Source organism: Rhamphochromis sp. 'chilingali' (genome assembly GCF_963969265.1).
Source record: "Rhamphochromis sp. 'chilingali' genome assembly, chromosome: 8".
Classification (NCBI taxonomy): Eukaryota; Metazoa; Chordata; class Actinopteri; order Cichliformes; family Cichlidae; genus Rhamphochromis; species Rhamphochromis sp. 'chilingali'.
Window position 1 is genome coordinate 19,548,779 of NC_137935.1, and position 20,324 is coordinate 19,569,102.

General features: G+C 40.5%; 2 protein-coding genes across 3 annotated transcripts in view; one reads left to right on the forward strand and one right to left on the reverse strand.

The window, feature by feature from the left end:
• Positions 1-2,230, forward strand: part of cbl (Cbl proto-oncogene, E3 ubiquitin protein ligase) — a 32,471-nt gene extending 30,241 nt beyond the window's left edge. Inside the window, exon 16 of one of the 2 annotated variants that reach the window (XM_080888750.1) lies at positions 1,048-2,230. In XM_080888750.1, coding sequence (XP_080744876.1) covers positions 1,048-1,337 — 290 coding nt within the window. In that variant the 3' untranslated portion in view covers positions 1,338-2,230. The other variant, XM_080888751.1, reaches the window with a different exon arrangement.
• Positions 2,231-6,101: 3,871 nt separating this feature from the next.
• The window catches only part of mcamb (melanoma cell adhesion molecule b), a 46,844-nt gene continuing 32,621 nt past the window's right edge, over positions 6,102-20,324 (reverse strand). The window contains exons 11-18 of the mRNA XM_080889798.1: positions 20,183-20,307; positions 18,524-18,662; positions 14,183-14,245; positions 12,157-12,195; positions 10,574-10,609; positions 10,060-10,183; positions 7,727-7,838; positions 6,102-7,612 (exon numbers count right to left, since the gene is read on the reverse strand). Coding sequence (XP_080745924.1) covers positions 7,610-7,612; positions 7,727-7,838; positions 10,060-10,183; positions 10,574-10,609; positions 12,157-12,195; positions 14,183-14,245; positions 18,524-18,662; positions 20,183-20,307 — 641 coding nt within the window. The 3' untranslated portion in view covers positions 6,102-7,609. The remainder of the gene's footprint in view (positions 7,613-7,726; positions 7,839-10,059; positions 10,184-10,573; positions 10,610-12,156; positions 12,196-14,182; positions 14,246-18,523; positions 18,663-20,182; positions 20,308-20,324) is intronic.

Genomic DNA, 20,324 nt, shown 5'->3' on the forward strand with positions numbered 1-20,324 from the left:
AGGGAAACTGCCTGTCTCTTAAAATCACTTGTATATAGCAATTTTATAACTACAGCCTTCACGTCCTTTCTGGCTCAAAATCAGCAAAAACTGCTGATGAATCAATAACTCGACGTCCAAAAGTTCTTTGACCAGATCACAGCCTGAAAAGTCAGCTAAAGCATTTTGCTTCCTGGTCTGGGGCCAAACATAATGCAGATTTTCCAGAAGCTCTCTGGAGTTAATATTAGACTCAGCTCTGGACTTTGATTGTCATGGATTGATTTCTTTTACTGCACATCATCTGCATTTGTGGGTGCGTGCAGATTCAAAGAAAAGTAAAGACCAGTAATTACAGAGAGCTGTTTCGTTACATTAGTGACCTTAAAATAGTTTTTTTTTTTTTTTAAATCCAAAGCGATGTCCTCAGAATGGTGGAAACAACCTGATGTGGGATGACCTGCTGTGTCATCAGAAACCCGTAGTGACCACACAGACGTCTTCCTCCAAAGACTGCGAGGAGCTAACACAGCAGTACTTGCCTCAGCAGACACAACACGGTGTGAAGAAAGAAGTTAAAGCAGAGAGTAGATAAAGGGAGCAGTGTTTTAGATGACTTAGGAGAGACTCCATGTTAGAAGCACCACCTCTGAGTTTAAGTGTTCAGGTGGTTGCTGATGAGACTGTGTTCATTATGTCCTGGCCTCTGTTGTGACTTGACATTTACTGCTGGAGGATGATTGCAGTGTCTGATTGTTCCCATCTTCAGTCCTCATGTCTAAGGATCAATGAGTGCTCACACAGTCTGATTAACTCTGAGATTCGAGCTTATGACTGGTTTATTGAAAGCCACTACACTGGAAAGGACATCAAATGTGTGTTAAGATAAAAAGTTCATAGCTTACCTCAGTGATCAAGATCCTTTGTTCCACATTATTTTCACATTATTTCCAGTAGTTTTATTTTCTGTCTTTGACCCACACTGGCTGTTATGTTTAAAACTAGTTTATGTTGGTTGTCATTCCACCAAAGCCAGACCCTTTGATTTCACTCTTCCCATTTCCTCAGCCTTCCCAGATCCAATGGAGGCACCAGAGAGACCTCCAAAGCCCCTTCCCAGACGAATCAATTCCGAGCGCCGGGCCAGCCCAGTCCCCCCCACTCCGCTCGGCGGCGGGGCAACAGGAGGAGAAGCCAACCCACAAATCAGTAGCGAGATCGAGCACCTAATGAGTCAGGGATACACTCAGCACGACATCCAGAAAGCACTGATGATTGCACAGAACAATATCGAGATGGCCAAGAACATCCTGCGCGAATTTGTCTCCATTCCCTCTACCGCGCACATTCTCACATAGCACATCCTCCCGCCTCTCTCCTGTTTGCTCTCTTTTGCCTAGCTTGGCCCAGCCTGGTTTGGTTTAGGCTGGCATAGACCAGCCCGAAACCCAAAGCCACTGCCTGCAGCACTAGCTCCAGTGCTGGCTGACACCCTACGCCCCTGTGGATTTTTAACTGGCTGTTACTCCAGCAAGCTCGCAGTGTCTCGGGACTCTCGCCCTGCACTCCACACGCTTTCACAGTGTCTGGCCTTCTTTGAACTGCTGCAGCCGGCCTCTTAGTTTTCAACAACATCTCCGCAGGACTCATCCCGTGCGGAGCAACGACAAATAATGGAACGCCTTATAATTGCAAGGCTTCTGTAGGAATGTCGGAGAGATGGATTCTTATCCTTTCATTTTGAAGCCTCTTGCTGAAAATGTAACCAACACCTCACAAAGAAAACTAAAATGTATGTCTATATGAAAATTTAATATATGAGTAAATATATATTAAATGTGTGTAATATATACAGTACGTGCATATATAGTATGTGAAAATGATCGCAGCTTTGAGGGTCACGGTTGGTACAGGCGAAAAAAGCGCAGATGGGACCAGGTTAAAGAGTCGGTTGGGGGATTTCTGTAACTGGGTGAGGACGAGTCGGGGTGTCTTCCTCACCCAGGTTTGTTGGTCAGCAGCAGTTTGGGGGGGGGAAAGAAAAAGAAAAAAAAAAAAAAACATGCCGCAGAGCTTCTTCATTTGGAATTCAGTCTGTTATGGCCTTCGATTAACTGTTGCTTTGGTACTTTTTTTGTTTTAGAAACTGCTTGTTTTGTCATGTTGTTGTTTTTTGTTTTTTTTCAAAGTAGCATGAAGATGGTTTCAGGTCGTGTGTGTGTGTGTGTGTGTGTGTGTGTGTGTGTGTGTGTGTGTGTGTGTGTGTGTGTGTGTGTGTGTGTGTCAGTGTGTGTGTCAGTGTGTGTGTCAGTGTCAGTCAGACCTACACCTCATGGCCTGCTCTTAACACGAACCCCTGTTCCTGTACATCATGAATGTGGAATTACACTCGGTGTACTCAAGACTCGTGCTCTGTAAACGTACTACTGCTCGAACTTGTGTGTCAGGGCCCAGTGTAGCTGTAGAGCCTGGCAGTGAGATTAGAGGACGTACTAATGTTGACGCCCCTGCAGTACCAGACAGGCTGAACGCTTTTTTTTTTTCTTTTTTTTTTTTATCATCATCATTATTATTTTTGACTAACTTCTTAGGCTGACTGGTTCAGATTTCTATCTCCAGCTCAGTCCGGTGTTACAAAAACAACAACAAAAAAAAGTCATTGATTTTACTTTGATAATATATTATTGTAATATGATCATAAATATTATTATAATTAATTCAGAAGTGCTTCACTGCTGCTACTGTTGTTAGTGCTAAACAATTAAGACTTCAATGTACAATTGTGAATATTGTGTTTAACCGTCTTTAAAGTGACAGTATCATGTGTTTCTCTAGTCTGTAATGTAGCATACTTGAAAGTACAAGCGACTTGTGAGCACACAGCTCTATCCGGTCGCAAATCTTCAGTGTTTTTCTTTTCTGTTTTTCTTAACATATATATAAATATAAAATATACTCTGTAAGTGGAATCTGTAGAGGAACAGAAATATCACAAGCAAAATGTTCTGGGAATGGAAACCAGACGTTTTGCAACAGATTCAAGCTTCTCTTTCACATCGGTTTCCTTCCTCTGTAGGAGTTCGTCCTGCTGAAAGGGAGCGACTGCCGAGGCTTTTTAATCGTAGGCTCATGGGTTTGTTGGCGCACCCCTCCAAGTCTACAGAAAATCAGTGTTTGGGCTGACTGTAAGAGCTAACTCAGGAATAATAATGTATGTCTGAACAAGTGGTGTTCACCCTGTCTGTCAAAAAAAAAAAAAACCCCAGAAGAGACTCATATTGGCATAGACAGCAGCTCACCTGTCCAGCTGTCTGTTCATCCAGGTGACATGTAGCCAAAAGTTTCCGCGTAATGAAGTCACACAAGTTTTTTTAATTACTCATTTTGGTTTGTCATAAGTTGCACATTAGTGTTTTGTTTTTTTTAAGATTATTTCCAGTGTTTGCAGGTCTATAAAGACAGCAGCTTCATTTCCAGGTACTAATTACAAATGCATTATGAGGAATTCATCCAAGCAGCTTCTAGGTACACTGACTGAACCTCTCCCAGCATATGAAGAATGTTTTTTTTTGGGGGGGGGGGGGGTTTCACCCACCCTGGGAGTGTGTGCATCGTGTAAGTCAGCCCTGTCTTATTCTGGGTGTCTCTGCATGTTGACTGGAAGCTTTGTGCTGTCTCGCCCTCTTTTATTTCATTTTGGGGTCTTTTTTACTCTTCCTAGTTGCCTTGAGAAACTTCTTGAATGATGTTTAATGGACAGGAAGCTCCCCTCATATCATCAATACTGTACCAGTGTGTGTTTATATATTAAGAATGGCATGTCATTGTCTTGTATTATTTACCATTGTTTTTGTTTTTGCACATTATACCAGTTTGTGCTTTGATACTGTCACTCTAAATAAAAGCAAATTGTATAGAGTTAGATATGAAAAGAGGAAGAAAATGGCTGTTATATTTCATTTTGCATTCCTGTACATGTATTTTGTTCCAAAGGATTTGTTTACTTATGTGAATAATTCAGTGAGCAGTGCCATATGTTTTTGTTTTTTAGATGTTTTTTGGAAGAGCGTTTGTTGGTATAGATGTGTACCTGTTGGTCTCCGAAGGCAAAATGATGCGGTATTGCTTGTGTTAATCTGTCCTCTATGCTTCTTCAGCCTCATCAGGCCTCAGACTCTGAGCTTGATGCTAACCAGGGGTATTTCAGTTATCTGCCAGAAGAGGGAGCTGTTGTTCCACACGGCTGCATTGCTTCTCAACAGTAAAAAGCTTTTTTTTTTTTTTTTTTTTTTTTTTTTTTAAATTTTAAAGGTTTTTAAAGCTCATATCAATTTGGAAGTATGCACAGTGCTGTTAATAAAATGACAAGCAAAAGCCTTCAGGTGTCTCTTTCCTCTGTTTACACATATATTCATATTTAGCTTTGTATTCCTTAAAACAAAAAAAAAACTAAAACTGGGGGGGGAAGTCATTTCCCGTGTGTAGCTCCAGTCAGAGTGCACAAGCTTCAGTGATTTTCTTGACTCGGCTGCCATTTGGCAATAACTTTTTAAGGTAAAACTAAATAGAAATTTGAATTTCATCCTTTGGCTCAGGCAGGAGTGGCTGAGAAGACTCTAAACAAGTTAACAGCAAAGCAGATGAAACTGAAAAAGAGCAGTGAGTGATCAGAACTGCAGACCGATTCAGTGCTTTGGTGCCATTTTAATAGTTGATACTCTTGCATTTTCCATTGTGATGCATTTGGTAATTGCATTAAAACCCAAAATGTGATTTGGCTGCCCGACCAGTAGATCACATGACCAATCATCAAATAAAACTTCAATGTAACCTAATAAACTTGCCTACTGTTTGTAAAGGGACTGCTAAGGATAATCTGCTTATTCATGCCTGCTTTGGTGTGGATGTTAGAAGTAGGCACTTTATAGGCATCCACTGTCCATGAACTCCCCTTTTAAATTCATTCAGATACTAATCGGTGTATATTTCTTTGATAGAACCCCTTGACTTAAAAACAGAGTCGCACATTACTCATTTAATGCTGGAAATTTAATTCACGCCATGTTCAGCAGCTATATGTTTTTAGTTGTGTGCACAAATGCCACACTGTCATGTTTAGCAGACCTACTGTGCAATACCTACAACTCATATTACTAATGTTCATTAACAATAATATTTGACTATTTGCCAGTTATCTGTGAGACAACATCCAAGGGAAAAAATATATATATTTTTGGTAAAACCAGTAAAGAACAATTTCTATTTCTACCTAAAATTCACAAGGCTCATTATTTAAAGTGGACCTGTTATGTTTAGTTTCTGCCTCCACATTTTTATTATTAGAGGAGAACTGAATGACTCCCTGCTCAAAATTATCCTCATTTACATCAAGTTGCACTTTGTTCATCAAGAACAAGGGTGTCGAACTCATTTTGACCAGTTAAATTTGCTCTTTCCGTCAGTGTAAAGAAGTTTATTGCACATTTAATCCACAAGAAATTTTAATATAAGAAAAGAATTGCAATTATAATAAAACATGTCCGTTATTCTACATGATTTAGCCACAATGCTCCTTTGGGCTTATATTTTATCTTAATGCTGGTATCTCAAGACTGTCCTATATTTATAAAATGGAAACATTTAGTCGATTGACAGTATGTCTGTGTACCTGAAATGATCGTTATGTGCTTCCAGTATCAATCATTCTCCAGATTGTTCTTGACAAACTTCAGTCTGGCCTGAAAGTGTAATTTGAGTTTTTCTTGGGCTGAAAACTCGCAGTGCATCGCTGTGCAGGGCTCCAGTGATGTCTTTATCTTCCTACCTCTGTCAGGCTCGTCCTGTACTCTGTGGCTCTCTTTGAATTTTTTTGATGACACTTCCCAGTGGTACCTTTTATATAACCGATTTCTTTTGTTTTTAAGCATGATATTTTCTCAAGTGACAGCTCAAACCCATCCTAATGATTTTACACTGTGTGTAAATTGGAAGGTAACCAAGTTTTAACTTGTTTTTAAAGGTTTTGACCATTACAGAGTAGAGGCACAGCAGTGATTTGTAGTATGGCTAAATAAAAAAGGTCATATTTTTATGTCAGCAGACACATTTCCAGTTATGTTCATTTAACAGTCCATTTTTATTTGGTAGAATTTCACAAAAAAAACTACAAACAATCAGATTTGTTAAATATGTTATAATGTCTTCAGTGATATTATAACACATTTTATCTTTCAGTCTTTAAAAAGGCATTATACATTGAACAGTGGTCACACGCATCAACAGCAGAAACAAAACAGAGGCTTAACTGTCTTCAAACATGATTTGCATATGCGGAGTCACAGTCAGTCCCCTCTTCTCAGTAGTGAAGTCTAGTCTAGTTACCGAAATGAAAAAGAAAGGCTCTGGTTACATTTAAATGAGGAGTGGTTGATGTTTTAAGGCATCAAGGCTGAGGGGCATTCTCATGCCTCTCTGGGACACAACAGTTTTCAACAGTGTTTCAAGTTTTGCTCGATACATGAATTTCTTCATTCGTCACACAGAAATGTCTTTTTCTTATAAAGAAGGAAACATCATGCCGTGAACCCATGTGTATTCACCAAACACCAATACTCTCCAAGTTTAAAATTTCAAAAGAAATGATTACAGAAGTGAAGCATGTCATGAACGTATAGAACGATGAAAGATGGTGGCTCCTTCCACAACAACAAAGCCTGCATGAATCACCAAAGAAATCAGTGCGCTGAACATTAAATATAACAATAAAAAAATGGCTTCGAATGTAGATTCTAAGGCATCGGTCGTTTATAACTGGACTGCATAACATAGTCAGATTTGTTCACCTGCCTCACAAAATGACTAGTTAATATACTTTATACTCCGCAGGTTGTGTGAAAGTTGAGTGTTAGAGGAATAGATATCAAAATAATGTGAAAGGTACGCGATTCAAATTTTTCTTTCAGAGCCAATATTTGGTGAAGCTGTGAACTGGCTGTAGAGGTGAGGCATCGCTAGAGCTACAAAAACAATTCAGTGTAAAGACAAAATAATAAAAACAAAATATCTACTTAAACTCTCCTTGCTATCTTCCTTAAAAAACACAAAACCCCACCACACTATCTTGTCTTGCTTTTTTCTCTTTTCCCCCACATTGTGTTACTTTAAATAAAGAAATATATACATAGATAATAATATGTACATTAGCTCAGCTGTTTCAGGCTGCTCTTCGGTGACTGAAGGGGCTTGAGGTGATGCTTTTTGGGGTATAAAAATAGTCCCTTGTCGGCTTTGTGCTCTAATTATTGTTCTGTGGACTATCAGCAGTACACTGTGAGGAGAACCTGCGGCATTCCTTGGGGTTGAAGGGAGATTTCTTAGTTCTGAAATGAAACTTTCCAACCTTCTTCATTAAAGCTCGAGATGCATTCCAACAGAGGAGCTGGCACGTAAAGGGCAGAAAGAGAAAAAGCCATAGCTTGGAATAACTTCATTTGTCCTGATAGTCACGATTGGAATAAAAAGCTGTGGGTGCTTGAAGGCAGCAGCGGGGCCTGAGGCTGAGAGGGGAGAACGGGAGCAGCCGTCGGTGTGTCACCTCCTCACTTTCACGCGTGCAGACGCTCATCGGTCTTTACTGCAGAGAGCAAACAATCACAAAAGAGAAAGTTTGGGTGGGGTACTGGTAAGTTTGATATTCAGTAGAAAGACTATTCGATTTAGCGAGTTCAGTTCAGGATCAGATATGTACTTGGTCATTTGGTTGTTGCTTTTCTCCGTTGACCCCAAGGAGAATCGCCTCCTCTGTGTTGTCGCTTTTCATCTCCACCACAATGTTATCTTTGCTGGACTTCCTCTTACTGCTGCAGGGTCAAGAACAAGCCATAGTTATAACTGAACCTATCTGAAGCTTTATGCATTGTACCTGCTCACATAACAGGGGGCGTCACTTCGTGTGTCCTTTAAAGCCACACAAAAAATAATAAAATGAGTATATATATGTACACATTCATCAGTAAGTGTATTGATTTTACCATGTACTCCCAGTGCTGCTGAATATTTCTGGAAATCACAACTGCACATTAAAAAAAACTTTAAATTTCATCCATTTAATGAAGGGTCTGGGACTGACAGCCACCGTGTTTTTTAAGCATTTTCTGCTTCATGTGTGTAAACATGAATGTTTGTATTACTGTAATTTTACAGCATGGCTTTGGTAGTGTTACGAAGACACAGGTTTATTACTAAAGTACTTTTGGCAGGTGTATCACTAATATCACAAAATTCAAATTATGCCTGCAACGATCGATCGAGTAATTCGAGGGATTCAATTATAGCAAAAGAAAAGCGAACTTTATAGCTGCTCCATCCACTGCTTTGTTTTACACAGAGAAAAATCTGCAGTAAACTTCATCAAATTGATGATGATGAGATGATGAGATAGCCTTTATTTGTCAGTTGCAGGTATTTTGCCCACAACCGAGTTGTATTAAAATGTGCAGATGATCTATGTTTAAACGAACCATGTCTGATACCATGTTTAAACGAACGGCAGCCGCCCTTTTTACATGGAGGCGATACCTGCAGCAAACAGGGGTGAGTCTACACGGGGGGGAATAGGGTGTAATAGACCCATTGATTTTTTTTAAAGTCTTTCATAACATTTTTCAGACTGAAAGTGAAATAATATAAAATATTGCGTTAATATTTAAAAATATAAAACAAAAGCTTTTTTCACAAGCCAACAGAAATGTACACGGGCCAGTAAAGGTAAATTTTTTATGCCTTAGTTTGGATTTCATACATATCTTATTTTATTGACTTCAACTGTACTTGAGATTATTTATATTTTTTGCATTTAAGAAAATGTTTTCTTTAGTAATTAAATTTAATATAGCAGGTCATCAAAGGCTTGTTTTCTTTCATATTTTTCTGACACGTTTGCATTAAAACATTGCAATTTCTAAAATGGAAACCAATGAGCAGTTCGTTTAGAAAAACCTGTGTTTTTTTATTGCTCATATTAATTATTGCTCAGAAAAGTATTTCTTATCTGACTACTGGATCAATCAATTGAATAATTGATAGATTACTCAGTTACTAAAATAATTGTTACCTACAGCCCTAAATTAAATATCACTTTTTACCAGAGAGCAACCTTTACACACTCTGGCTTTAGGAACAACACACCTCACAACTTTAACATTTAATGTTTTATGTTATTAAGTGCACTTTTGAATCAACTGTGAACACAAACTGTATCTAAAAGATGGATATAGACACCCTAGTTGTCGCCCCCTGCAGGCTATTAGAGAGAATGCAGCTTAAGGCACTTCCTGACTGGCTTCTCCTTTTAGACACTTTTATATCAAAGGGTCATCTATCATCTGTCTGCTTTCCCAGGAGTTTGGCTGCTAGTCTTTTCTTTTCATCACTTCCTTTTCCCCATGCTGTAAAACTCAATGCAGACATCATTGTTCTAGTCCAATCATCTTTCTGCCAATCAGCCTCCACTCTGCATACCTTAAATTGCCCTGCTCATCTCCCTTGTGCAATCAACCTCTTCCCCATCGCTGCCTCACACAAGTCACTCAACCTAAGCCTAGACCAGGGGTGGGCAACTCCAGGCCTCGAGGGTCGGTGTCCTGCAGGTTTTAGATATCACCCTGGGTCAACACACCTGAATCAAATTATTAGTTCATTACCAGGCCTCTGTAGAACTTCAATACATGTTGAGGAGGTAATTTAACCATTTAAATCAGCTGTATTGGATCAAGGACACATCTAAAACCTGCAGGACACTGGTCCTCAAGGCCAGGAGTTGCCCACCCCTGGTCTAGACTCTGGGGGGTTCTGCCCTAATTCCTATCACTGCTGGGATTTCATTCGGCTGTGATGGGCCATCGGAGTCTAATCACAACATAGCATAACTGAATTTTCTACATCGATGCATCATGTTCAGTTCTTTCTAATGGTCTAGAACTACAATACTGTGATACAGTCCAGCCATAAAATCACATTTTAATGTCTCCTTATGTGGACACATTGTGTGTTTATGCATGGAACTGCTGTCATTGCACTTACAAGTCTTGCTTGCCAGATCGGCCGCAGATCCTGCCCTTCTTGTACAGGAAATAGAGCACGCTTCCCAAGATAGCCAGAAGGAAGATGGCGATGATGATGATTGCGATAACAAAACCTTTGCTCTCTATTGGAGAAGAAGCACAAAACACCCACAGCTTTACTTACTGCACCCGGATTTTGGAATAGAATGACAGCAGGAGACAGGAGAGTCTGATACAGGTGGAGATACAGTTTGCAATGCGCCTAAAGAGAGTGTGGCAGTAGCATCATTCAGGTGACCCTGAAAGATAAAGAAACGAAGTGGCTGTTTATCAGGGCTGCAGGAGCAGCAGTGCTTTTACAACATGCGCAGGAAGAGGTGAAGATGATGAACAACCCAATGACGCTTTGATGTTTTGTTCATCACCAGGGAGGGTTCTCGTGAAAGCTAGGAGGCGAGAGAGCGAGAAGTGTGCTCACAGAGAAGTGTAAGGAAGGCGGTAGAGAATCTGCAACAGCAGAGTGATGTACAAACCTTTCTTGATATTTGGTGATTTGGTGGGCGTTTGAACTGAGAAAAACCAAATGAACACAGGAATCAGTGGGCATATGCACATAAATACTTCATATAATACTCAAACACAGTTTAGATCAGGGACACGTGGCCCACTTTGATCTTAAGTGGGCTGGACCAGTGAAATGCCTCTTTCACATTTAATCTCCGAGATGTCTTACATATGCAGTTTCAACATTCAGATTTTCAATGACAAACGTTTAAATGACAAATGTTTAAAATTGCAGAGAAAGATCTGGCAGTTGATTGCCCAGTGATATGAATGGCAATGGAAGCGGTCTTTATGAATAGGAAAAGCTGTAAAACTTGAAAATACAGTTAAAAGTTCAAAAGCTCCTCCTTTCAAAGTTGTCCATTGGGCCAGATTGAAGTCTTTGCTGTGTCAGCTCTGGCCTGCGGGCTTATGGTTGACACCCCAGGTTTGTGTTGCTGATGTTCAGCAGAGTCCTGAATAAATGTTTTATTTCAGAGGATCTTATCAGTGTTTTGAATCGAAACATCAACTTTGATATGCAAACTGCGGTCAGCAGCAGAAGAGTCATTTTCCAGAGGGGCCCTGTTTAATCCCGTTTATCAACGCTTTGGGAGAAACGTGGACTCAGAGCAGTTTTCCTCTGAGGGGCTGAAAATTTCCTGGTGTGACATATAAACAGAGAGCAGACACAGAAAAACACAAAGCAGGACCCATAATGGGAGTCAGGAGACTCACTCTGAGTGCATTTAAAGCATCGGCTTTAAATGCACTCAATGATGAGAGTCACAATGATGCATGTACGTGTGTGAACCTTTCTCTTTTTATTTCCACATCATTTGCAAGCATGCCTTCATTCTCAAACTTTAAGACTACATTAAAACAAAACGTCTACATTTATAATAACCCAACACGCAGAACAGCAGTCGTGACAATAAATTAATAATTAAGACACCCTGTGACAACAACAAACCTCACTTTTAATGACCTATCTATCATACCACAGCGGTAACTAAGGCCTGCAGGTGTTTCTGAGTTTGCATCACGCCTCCTTGCTCTTATCCTTTCTTTCTGACTTACAGAAAAAAAACTGCCCCACAAGACTAAATAAAAGAAAGTCTGGAGACTCTGAATTTGCTGGTTATAAGCTTTCAATTCAATCAGTTCCATTCAGTTTTATTTATTTATTGCCAATTCACAACAACGGTCGTCTCAAGGCACTTGATTCTGCAAAGTAAAGAGCCAACAATCAGCAACAGCCACCTGCCGTGACTGGGTGTAGGCTGAACGGGAAGAATAGAGGGGAAAAAGAACGGGAGAACATAGAGAGGGTAGACAAAAGTTACAGCATGCAGCAGTGGCACATAAATGCATCAGGAGTGAAAAAAGGTGTGTGGAGAAGATCAAGCCCTATCTAAACTTTAACAAAAAGATTAATCCTAATGTGAAAATGATGGAGGGCGTCTGTCTCCTGAATCCAAACTGGGAGCTTTTTGATAAATGAACTACCTATTTCTGTCAACCAAGTTTAATTATGCATTTTGTAGCTGATTTAATTGCACGGTGGTCTTACCTGGGTCATTGACATAGTTAGTTGATGTGTTTTGTGTAACTGAAAGCAGGCAGAGGCACAGAGAGGAGGTTATTTGGGTCACTACACAGGGGCGCACATTTAACATCACAGAGGTTAACAGTGTCAAAAGGTCTGTATAGGTTCTCAGTCATCAAGGACATGCGAGCTATGAGTTCTTAAAAAGAAGGCAAATGGACTTGTGTAGCTTCACATCTCATCCAAGAGGCTTCTTCAGTTCTGAAACAACTGGCAGAGATTTAAACCCCACTGGGAATTGTCTCCTTGGAGGTTGAAATACCTGGGAAAGGATATCAAGACTGTGTGCCAATTTATTTAGAACTGAAGAAGCCTCTTGGATCAGAGTCGAAATGTCTTCCCAAACCTAAAGAAGTCCAATTGCTCTTTTTAAGCACTTAAGACATCAGTGTGAAAAAACAACAACACAGTGAGGAATATGAAAAATCACAGACAACACATTACAACACTTGGCAAAGCTCAGCATCTTTAGATCAAAGTCAAAACACACAGAGACATGGATGTGAACGGGGGGGACACGAGTAAAAGGGAAAAGTGAGGGGACTTTAATTTATACAGCAACAGTTCTTCAAGGTGGTTTATGTAGGACCCAACAGTGCTAGAGAGAAAACCTCAACATCAGAGGATTCCCCATTAGCACTCGGCAACAGTGGGAAGGAAGAACTCCTTTTTAACAGGAAAAGGTGCAAATGCAGCCAGTAAGTTCAAAGAGAAGAGAAAAAAGAGAGAGAACAAAACACAAGCTACAGGAGAGAACTGACAAAACTTAATAACATGCATTAGAGACATATTACGGGAGAAATGCTCAGTGCATCATGGGAGGTCTACCAGCAGCCTAAATCTATTGCATCATGAATAAGGGATGTCTCAGGGTTCACCAGATCCAGCCATAACTATAAGCTTTATTAAAAATAAATGTTTGAAGCCTCGTCTTAAAATGAAATAAAGCCTCATAGCGGATTTGAGTTCCATGTCAAAAATCAGGCACAGCAGAATGACTGTGATCTTACCGGTGTCATTGATAAAGGTAATGTTTGTTGATGGTATGGTAGTATTGGTAGTTGATGTGTTGTATATAACTGAAAGCAGGTAGAGAGGATGCGACTTCTGTTATCACACAGGGGTGCACATTAAACATCACACGGGTTAACAGTGACAACAACACAGAGTGAAATACAATCACTGACAACATGTTGGAGCGTTGTTTTAACTCAGCCACATTGGAACGTATTTATTTTTGCCATGTTTTAAGGTCATGCCAAAGCATCTCCATCTGAATTCAGTCTGGACTTTAAGTAGTCCGATCCTAAAGCTTCACCGTGTGAGTCATTCAGAGGTGGACTTGCTGGTGTGCTCTGGATCATGGTCCTGCTGTATAACCCAGTTGCTCTTAAAAACTGCATGTTGTTCTTACTATTTTTGTCTAACATTAAAATTTGTTCGCTGATTTGAAACATTTGATAAAAATATACTTAAAATAAATCTAGAAGGACAAAATACGGTTTCAGAGCAGTGTACACAGACATATTCAGTTCAATTTTAACAACAATAATATACAAAAAAATGCCAGTGATCAGATTCTCCATGAATAAACACTTGGCAACAGTGACATGTGGCAGTACCAGGCTCAGGGAAAGGCAGCCGGTGGGAGGGAAAAAAGAGAAAAAAGGGGAGAACAAAACACAAACTACAGAAAAGAGTTGACAAACATTAATAACATGCAGCAGTGACAGATAAAGACACGGGGAAGGATAAAAGGGGATTGAAGAAAAAATGTTCAGCGCATTGTGGAAGGTCTATCAGCAGCCTAAAATTATTGCAGCATAACTAAGAGATGGTTCAGGGTGACCAGATCCAGCCATAACTATAAGCTTTATTAAAAATAAATGTTTGAAGCCTCGTCTTAAAATGAAATAGAGCTCTACAGCGGATTTGATTTCCATGTTAAAAAAAACAAAAAACAGGCACAGCAGAGTAATCGTGATCTTACCTGTGTCATCGGTTATAGTATTGGTTGATGTGGTAGTGGTGGCTGTTGGTGTGGTGTGTACAACTAAAAACAGTTAGACGCACAGACAGGAGGTCATGTTTGTTACTACACAGGGGTACACACTAAACAGCACAGGTACAAAATGACAGCAACAACACAGAGTGAAATATTCACAGTCACAACAACAGGTTACGGCACTTGGCAGAGCTTAGGCCATTTAGATGAAGAGAAAACCCAACAATAAGAGGATTGCCTATGAGCAAGCATTTGGTGACAGTGGGAAAGAAGAACTCCTTTTTAACAGGAAGACTGCCAGCAGAAACCGGCTCAGGGAGGGGCAGCCAGTGAGTGTAAAGAAAGAGAAAAGAAGGAGAGCATGAAGAGCCAAGAACAGAACACAAAGTATAAGATATAAGACAGACAAAAATCAATAGCATGCAGTAGTTACATATAAACACACAGGGAATGAAAAGAATGTAGAAATGCTCAGTGCATCATGGGAGTAACATTAGTCTCAGCCGATAGCAGCACAAGTAAGGCATGGTTCATGGTCGCCAGTTCCAGTTATAATTATGAGCTTTTTCAAAAGGAAATGTTTGAAGCCTCGTGGTAAAAACAGAGAGTGTGCCTGTCTCGCAAATTCGAGCTGGGAGCTTTCTGACAAGTTAGAAATCTCTCTTTCCCAGTCAAATTTAATTTTGCATTTAGCAGCTGGTTTCATTTGCATGATGAAAAACAGGCACAGCAGTGTAACTGTGGTCTTACCTGTGTCACTGGATATAGTAGTGGTTGATCGTGTGGTAGTGCTGATTGTTGGCATGGAAGTGATTGTTGTTAATGTGGTGTTTAAAACTAAAAGCAGGTAGAGGCACAGAAAGGACGTCATTTTGTTATTTACACATGGGTGCCCGTTAAACGACATGTGGGTTACCAGGGTGAAGAATGTGAAAAACAACAACAAAAAATATAAAGATTGAACAATCACAGACAAGACGTTACATCATGTGGCAAAACTCAAGACCTTTAGATGAAAATGAATAGAGACATGAGGGGGGAGGGACATAGGTAAAAGTGGCAAGTGAGGAGAACAAATAAAAACATGCAGACATGTTCGGTTCGTTTTTATGTAAAGTGCTATTTCACAACAGTCGCCTTAATATTAGAGAGAACAACCCAACAATGAGAGGATTCCCTTTGAGCAAACACTTGGCGACAGAGGGAAGGAAGAACTCCCCCGTGGTCAGAATGGAGGGTGAATGGAAAGAGAAGAGAAAAAAATAGGGAGACAAAACTTTGGAAGAGAAATGACTAAAGTTAATGACATGCAGTACTGACATATAAACATATCAGGAGTGAAAAGAGGGGAGTGGAAAAGACCTGGTCAGTGGACCTCATGAAGTCCACCAACAGCCTGAGCCTACAGCAGGATAACTGAGGACTTTTCCAGGATCACCTGTTTTATGAACAAGGCTCGAAGCCAAATCTTAAAAGCAGAGTCTGTCTCCTGAACCCGCTGTTTACCAATATTTCATAGATGAAGGCCTTTATGTCTAGCTTAATTAACTGATTTTTGTCATGTCGTTTGATAAATACAACTCAACATCATCTGCGTAGCAGAGACATGTAGACACAGAAGAACTCCATAAGTAACTTTTCCATGTAAGAAAGAATCCTTGTTTGTATTACAGTTTTTGCTCGTTGCTTGAACACTATAAACCCATGCTTAGACTAAAGTAACACAACTTGAAGCTTTTGTTACCATACCCCAAACACATGTACCCATACCTTAAACAAAAGTGCTGCTTTGCACTCTGGTTGCAATTATGCAACACACTTACTCCTTTATGCAACACACATGGTCCTGCATACTACACTCTATTTCATACATAAGACACTTCGTTCAAAAATGAAATTTCAGGGTGCCATTTGGAAAACACATGTATCCAAAATACAAAACACATCGGGTAATTGCAACCACTCAAATATACACCTGAAGGCACTTACTTGCAAAACTGAACACCAATTAGCCAACCACAAAAAGCCCTCAGTTTAGCCAATTCAAGAACTTTGCAAGCATGGATGGAGGGAGAGCAAGAGGAAGAGGAGGAGGAGGTCAAAGAGGCCATGCACGGACCCATATTTCTGATGATATAAGAGCAACTTTGGTGGACCATGTCATCAACCACGGCCTGACTATGAGGGAAGCTGGGCAGAGAGTCCACCCACATCTAAGCCGCTTCACAGTGGCATCTGTAATAAGAAAATTCCAACTAGAAAACAGGTCTGTCTTCATCTCACTGCCTTCTACTCTACTCAGATGGTTTTCATAGTACTGTTCTACAGTTACCATATCAAGTGTACAGGGTATTGCAGGGTGCTAATGCTCCTTTTGCAGCCAAAGTGGTAGTTTCTGTGAAACATAGCATGATTACTTATATTGAAGTACAGTGTTGTACAGTGGATGATACAGTATATACAGTGAAGTACTGTAAGAAAAATAAGCAAACCGATGACAATATGTGGTTGTATTTCTCTAGAATGACTCGAAGACCTTCTGGGGGAGGACGCCAACGCCTGTTCACACAACGGCAGGAACTTGCTGTTGTGGACCTAGTGAGGGCAGACAATGCCATCCGTCTCCACCAGCTACGACGGAAAATACTTGCAGACAGGCGAGTGTTCAGCAACATAGACCATGTGAGCATCACCACCATCAGACGCATCTTGGGTAAACACAGCATCACCATGAAGCAGCTCTACAGAGTCCCATTCGAGAGGAACAGTGACAGGGTCAAAGGACTTCGAGCTGAATATGTACGGGTACGTGTAACTGTCCCTTACATTTACAATAGAGTATTGGTGAAGTCCAGTAGCAGCTGAATATGTACCATATCAGTACCACATGGATCCATTCTGAGAGCTACACAGGTACCTGTGTGATGGGGTGAGGGTGCTGTATGTGTAGCACTGTAGTACAGTGATATGTTCCCCTTTTTTTCAGAGAATCTTGGCCATGGATGGAGCTGCACAGCCTCATTTTCATTGATGAAGCTGGATTCGACCTGAGCAAAACAAGACGACGGGGTCGTAATGTAATTGGCCAAAGGGCAATTGTGCACGTCCCAGGGCAGCGCGGGGGAAACATCACATTATGTGCCGCCATAAGCCTTCGAGGGCTTCTGCACCATCATGCAATACTAGGTCCATACAATAGCCAACACATACTCACATTTCTAGATGCTCTCCATGATATAGTTGTACAGAACAGACCAGATCAGCCCAGGTTTGTGGTGATATGGGATAATGTCAGTTTCCATCGGGCTGCTCTGGTCCAGGCCTGGTTCTCCAACCAAAGTCAACTTGAAGTGGTATGCTTGCCCCCTTACTCACCATTTTTAAACCCTATAGAGGAATTTTTTTCGGCTTGGAGATGGCGTGTATATGACCGCCAACTACATGCCTGCATGCCTCTTCTGCAGGCAATGGAACAGGCCTGCGGCGACATTCAGGTGACAGCAATCCATGGATGGTTTTGACATGGAAGAGGATATTTTCCCCGGTGCCTAGCGAGAGAAGACATTGCTTGCGATGTTGATGAGGTCCTGTGGCCAGACCCCAACAGACGGCGGGATCCATGAGCCCACGTATGCACAATTGTCATGATTTTTTGTTTACAGTATAGTGTTTTTTCTATTACTGTATTATGGGGGGTTTTTTTGTTTTGGTTTTTTTTTGCTTTATCTGAATTCATGGTACTGCAATGTACAATATTGAGTAGGTCTATTTGCTTTTTTGGTTGTTTGCAAATGTGTCTCCTGAAAATATGCCTTCTGAATGAACAATGGAAATCAAAGACTGCAGTGCTTTATATAAAGTAGACTAGTGTGCTCCTCCTGCTCTGTAAGTGTTTGCATATGATGCAAGTATGTGTCATTTTGTCAACAGAGTTACATTTTGACAAAGGAATGTTAGGTTTTGATAGCAGAGTTTAGGTTTTGAGAGTAGAGTTTCAATTTGGTGCAGATGTGAATGGTATATTTCCCAGTGTTGTGTCATGTTTACTTGTGTTTAGGGTTTTGGCACAATGAGCAAAGTTTTGCAAAATGTGTTCAGGCAACGGGCAAAAACTGTAATAGCTGGAACAGAAAACTAACAGAAATATATGATTCAAACAAAAGCAGTGGATTTCGTCGAATGCAGTGGTGTCCGTAGAAAAATCTTGTGATCAGCCATCTATGATGAGCCATCTGCGCTAAGATGAACTCTAAACTCTGTGACGAACCTGACTGAACTACTAACTACAAAGATTGCAGAAAGGAAGCACAGGCTGCATGAACTCACTGGTTTTGATGTTGAACTCCACCACTTTAGAGCCAAAGTCATTGCTGGCATTGCAGAAAACTTTCACATTGGAGGTGATCTTGAAAGTGACCACACTCTGAGCGCCATCTTCAGTCTCTGTTTGCAATGCATTGAGGTTCTGCAAAAAGGACAGTTAAAGACAGAAATAGAAAAGTAGATCCAAGAGCAAACAGGTGAGAAGACAGTTGAGCACAATATTGATATAGACTTCCAAAGACTAAAGGTTTGCATGCCCATCATCATCGTGAAGGTAAACTAGACATTAGCTAGTATTAGCTCTGTCAGTCCAATCAAATTTATTTCTAACTCTGTAAAATCCAACCAGTAGTGGCGCAACGGATCACTGTTGATCCGTGATCAGAACCGAAGATTCGAAAAAGAAAAAAAATATGTGTATGGTGGGCGTGGTCAGTCTGTCTGCAATAGTCATGGCCAACGCTAGCACTCCAAGTGAAAGAGCAGAGGAGTTTGCGGCATTTAAGCAGCCCTTTGCTGCCTAATCTGACCGTGCTAAAGCTGTTACAAAAGCTATTACAAAAGCTATTGGGGTGTTTATAGCTCCAGACATGAGGCCCTATTCCATTGTGCAAAACAAGGGGTTTAAACATATGATAAACGTGCTTGAGCCACGCTATGATATCCCGTTGCGTGTCCACTTCAGTGACAAGATCGTTCCAAGCATGTATGAGCAGGAAAAGTCAGGCATCTTCTGTTGCCCTAACTACAGATGGGTGGACCTCCAGGGCAACGGAAAGCTACGTGACCATGACCGCTCATTATATCACAGCGGAGTGGTAGATACAAAGCCCTGTACTGCCCTATATAGCACCTAATTTGTTTTTTATATAATTGCGTGGAATGAGTATTGAGTTGAATGTTCTTTAATGGGCAAAAAAATTAATTTTTCTTGTCTTGTTTCGTTTTTTGCTGATCCGAAAATTGATCCGATCCGTGACTTAAAACCGTGATCTGATCCAAACCGTGAGTTTATTGATTCATTGCACCACTACCAACCAGTGCTGCTTAAATCAGTGAGAATCTGATGTGATGTCAGCTAAATGATAATGTTAGCATGCTAATGCTAATTAACCATTTTTACCATTTTGCTCTAGAACGTTAGCATGCTTTAGTGCTTTTAGCACTAAACAACTGCATAACTGAGGCTGATGGACATATCTAACACACACTTTTAATCATAAAACAAATCACTGCACAAAATATCTCGAGGCACAAAATGTCCGGTAGTTGTTGAAACATTTTGTTCAATTTTCCTGCATCTGTATTGCTAATCTGTTCAGAACTTGCTGATTTGTGGTTACTAAGACTATTAAAACTGTTCAAAAGTGAAGACCATACTCTACTAATGTGAAGTCTCACCCACAGTCCACCAGCCAGCTCTTTTTTAATCGTGTGCCGTAAACGGCAAAATACCACAACAGTATTGAAAAGAAAATGCATTTAAGTTAAGTTTAAAATTCAAGTTAAAAATTGTGTTCCACTATTTGTCCCACTGGACGCATTTATCAAAATGGAGGTCCGGAGGACTTTGGATCAACCTGTTGAAGTCACAACTGGAATAAGCAGATCTCTGTTGCGGCTGTGACTAAGCCGAGAATGAGAAGCTTCCCTCTGCTGTACCTTCCCATCAGAAGTTGTCCACATAATTGTGGGAGCAGGAAACCCTGTGGCACTGCAGGTCAGATTAACAGTTGTCTCATAAGTCTCCACTTCTTGGACATCTGGCCCCAAAATCTGTGGCGAACCTGCAGAATGAGTAGCA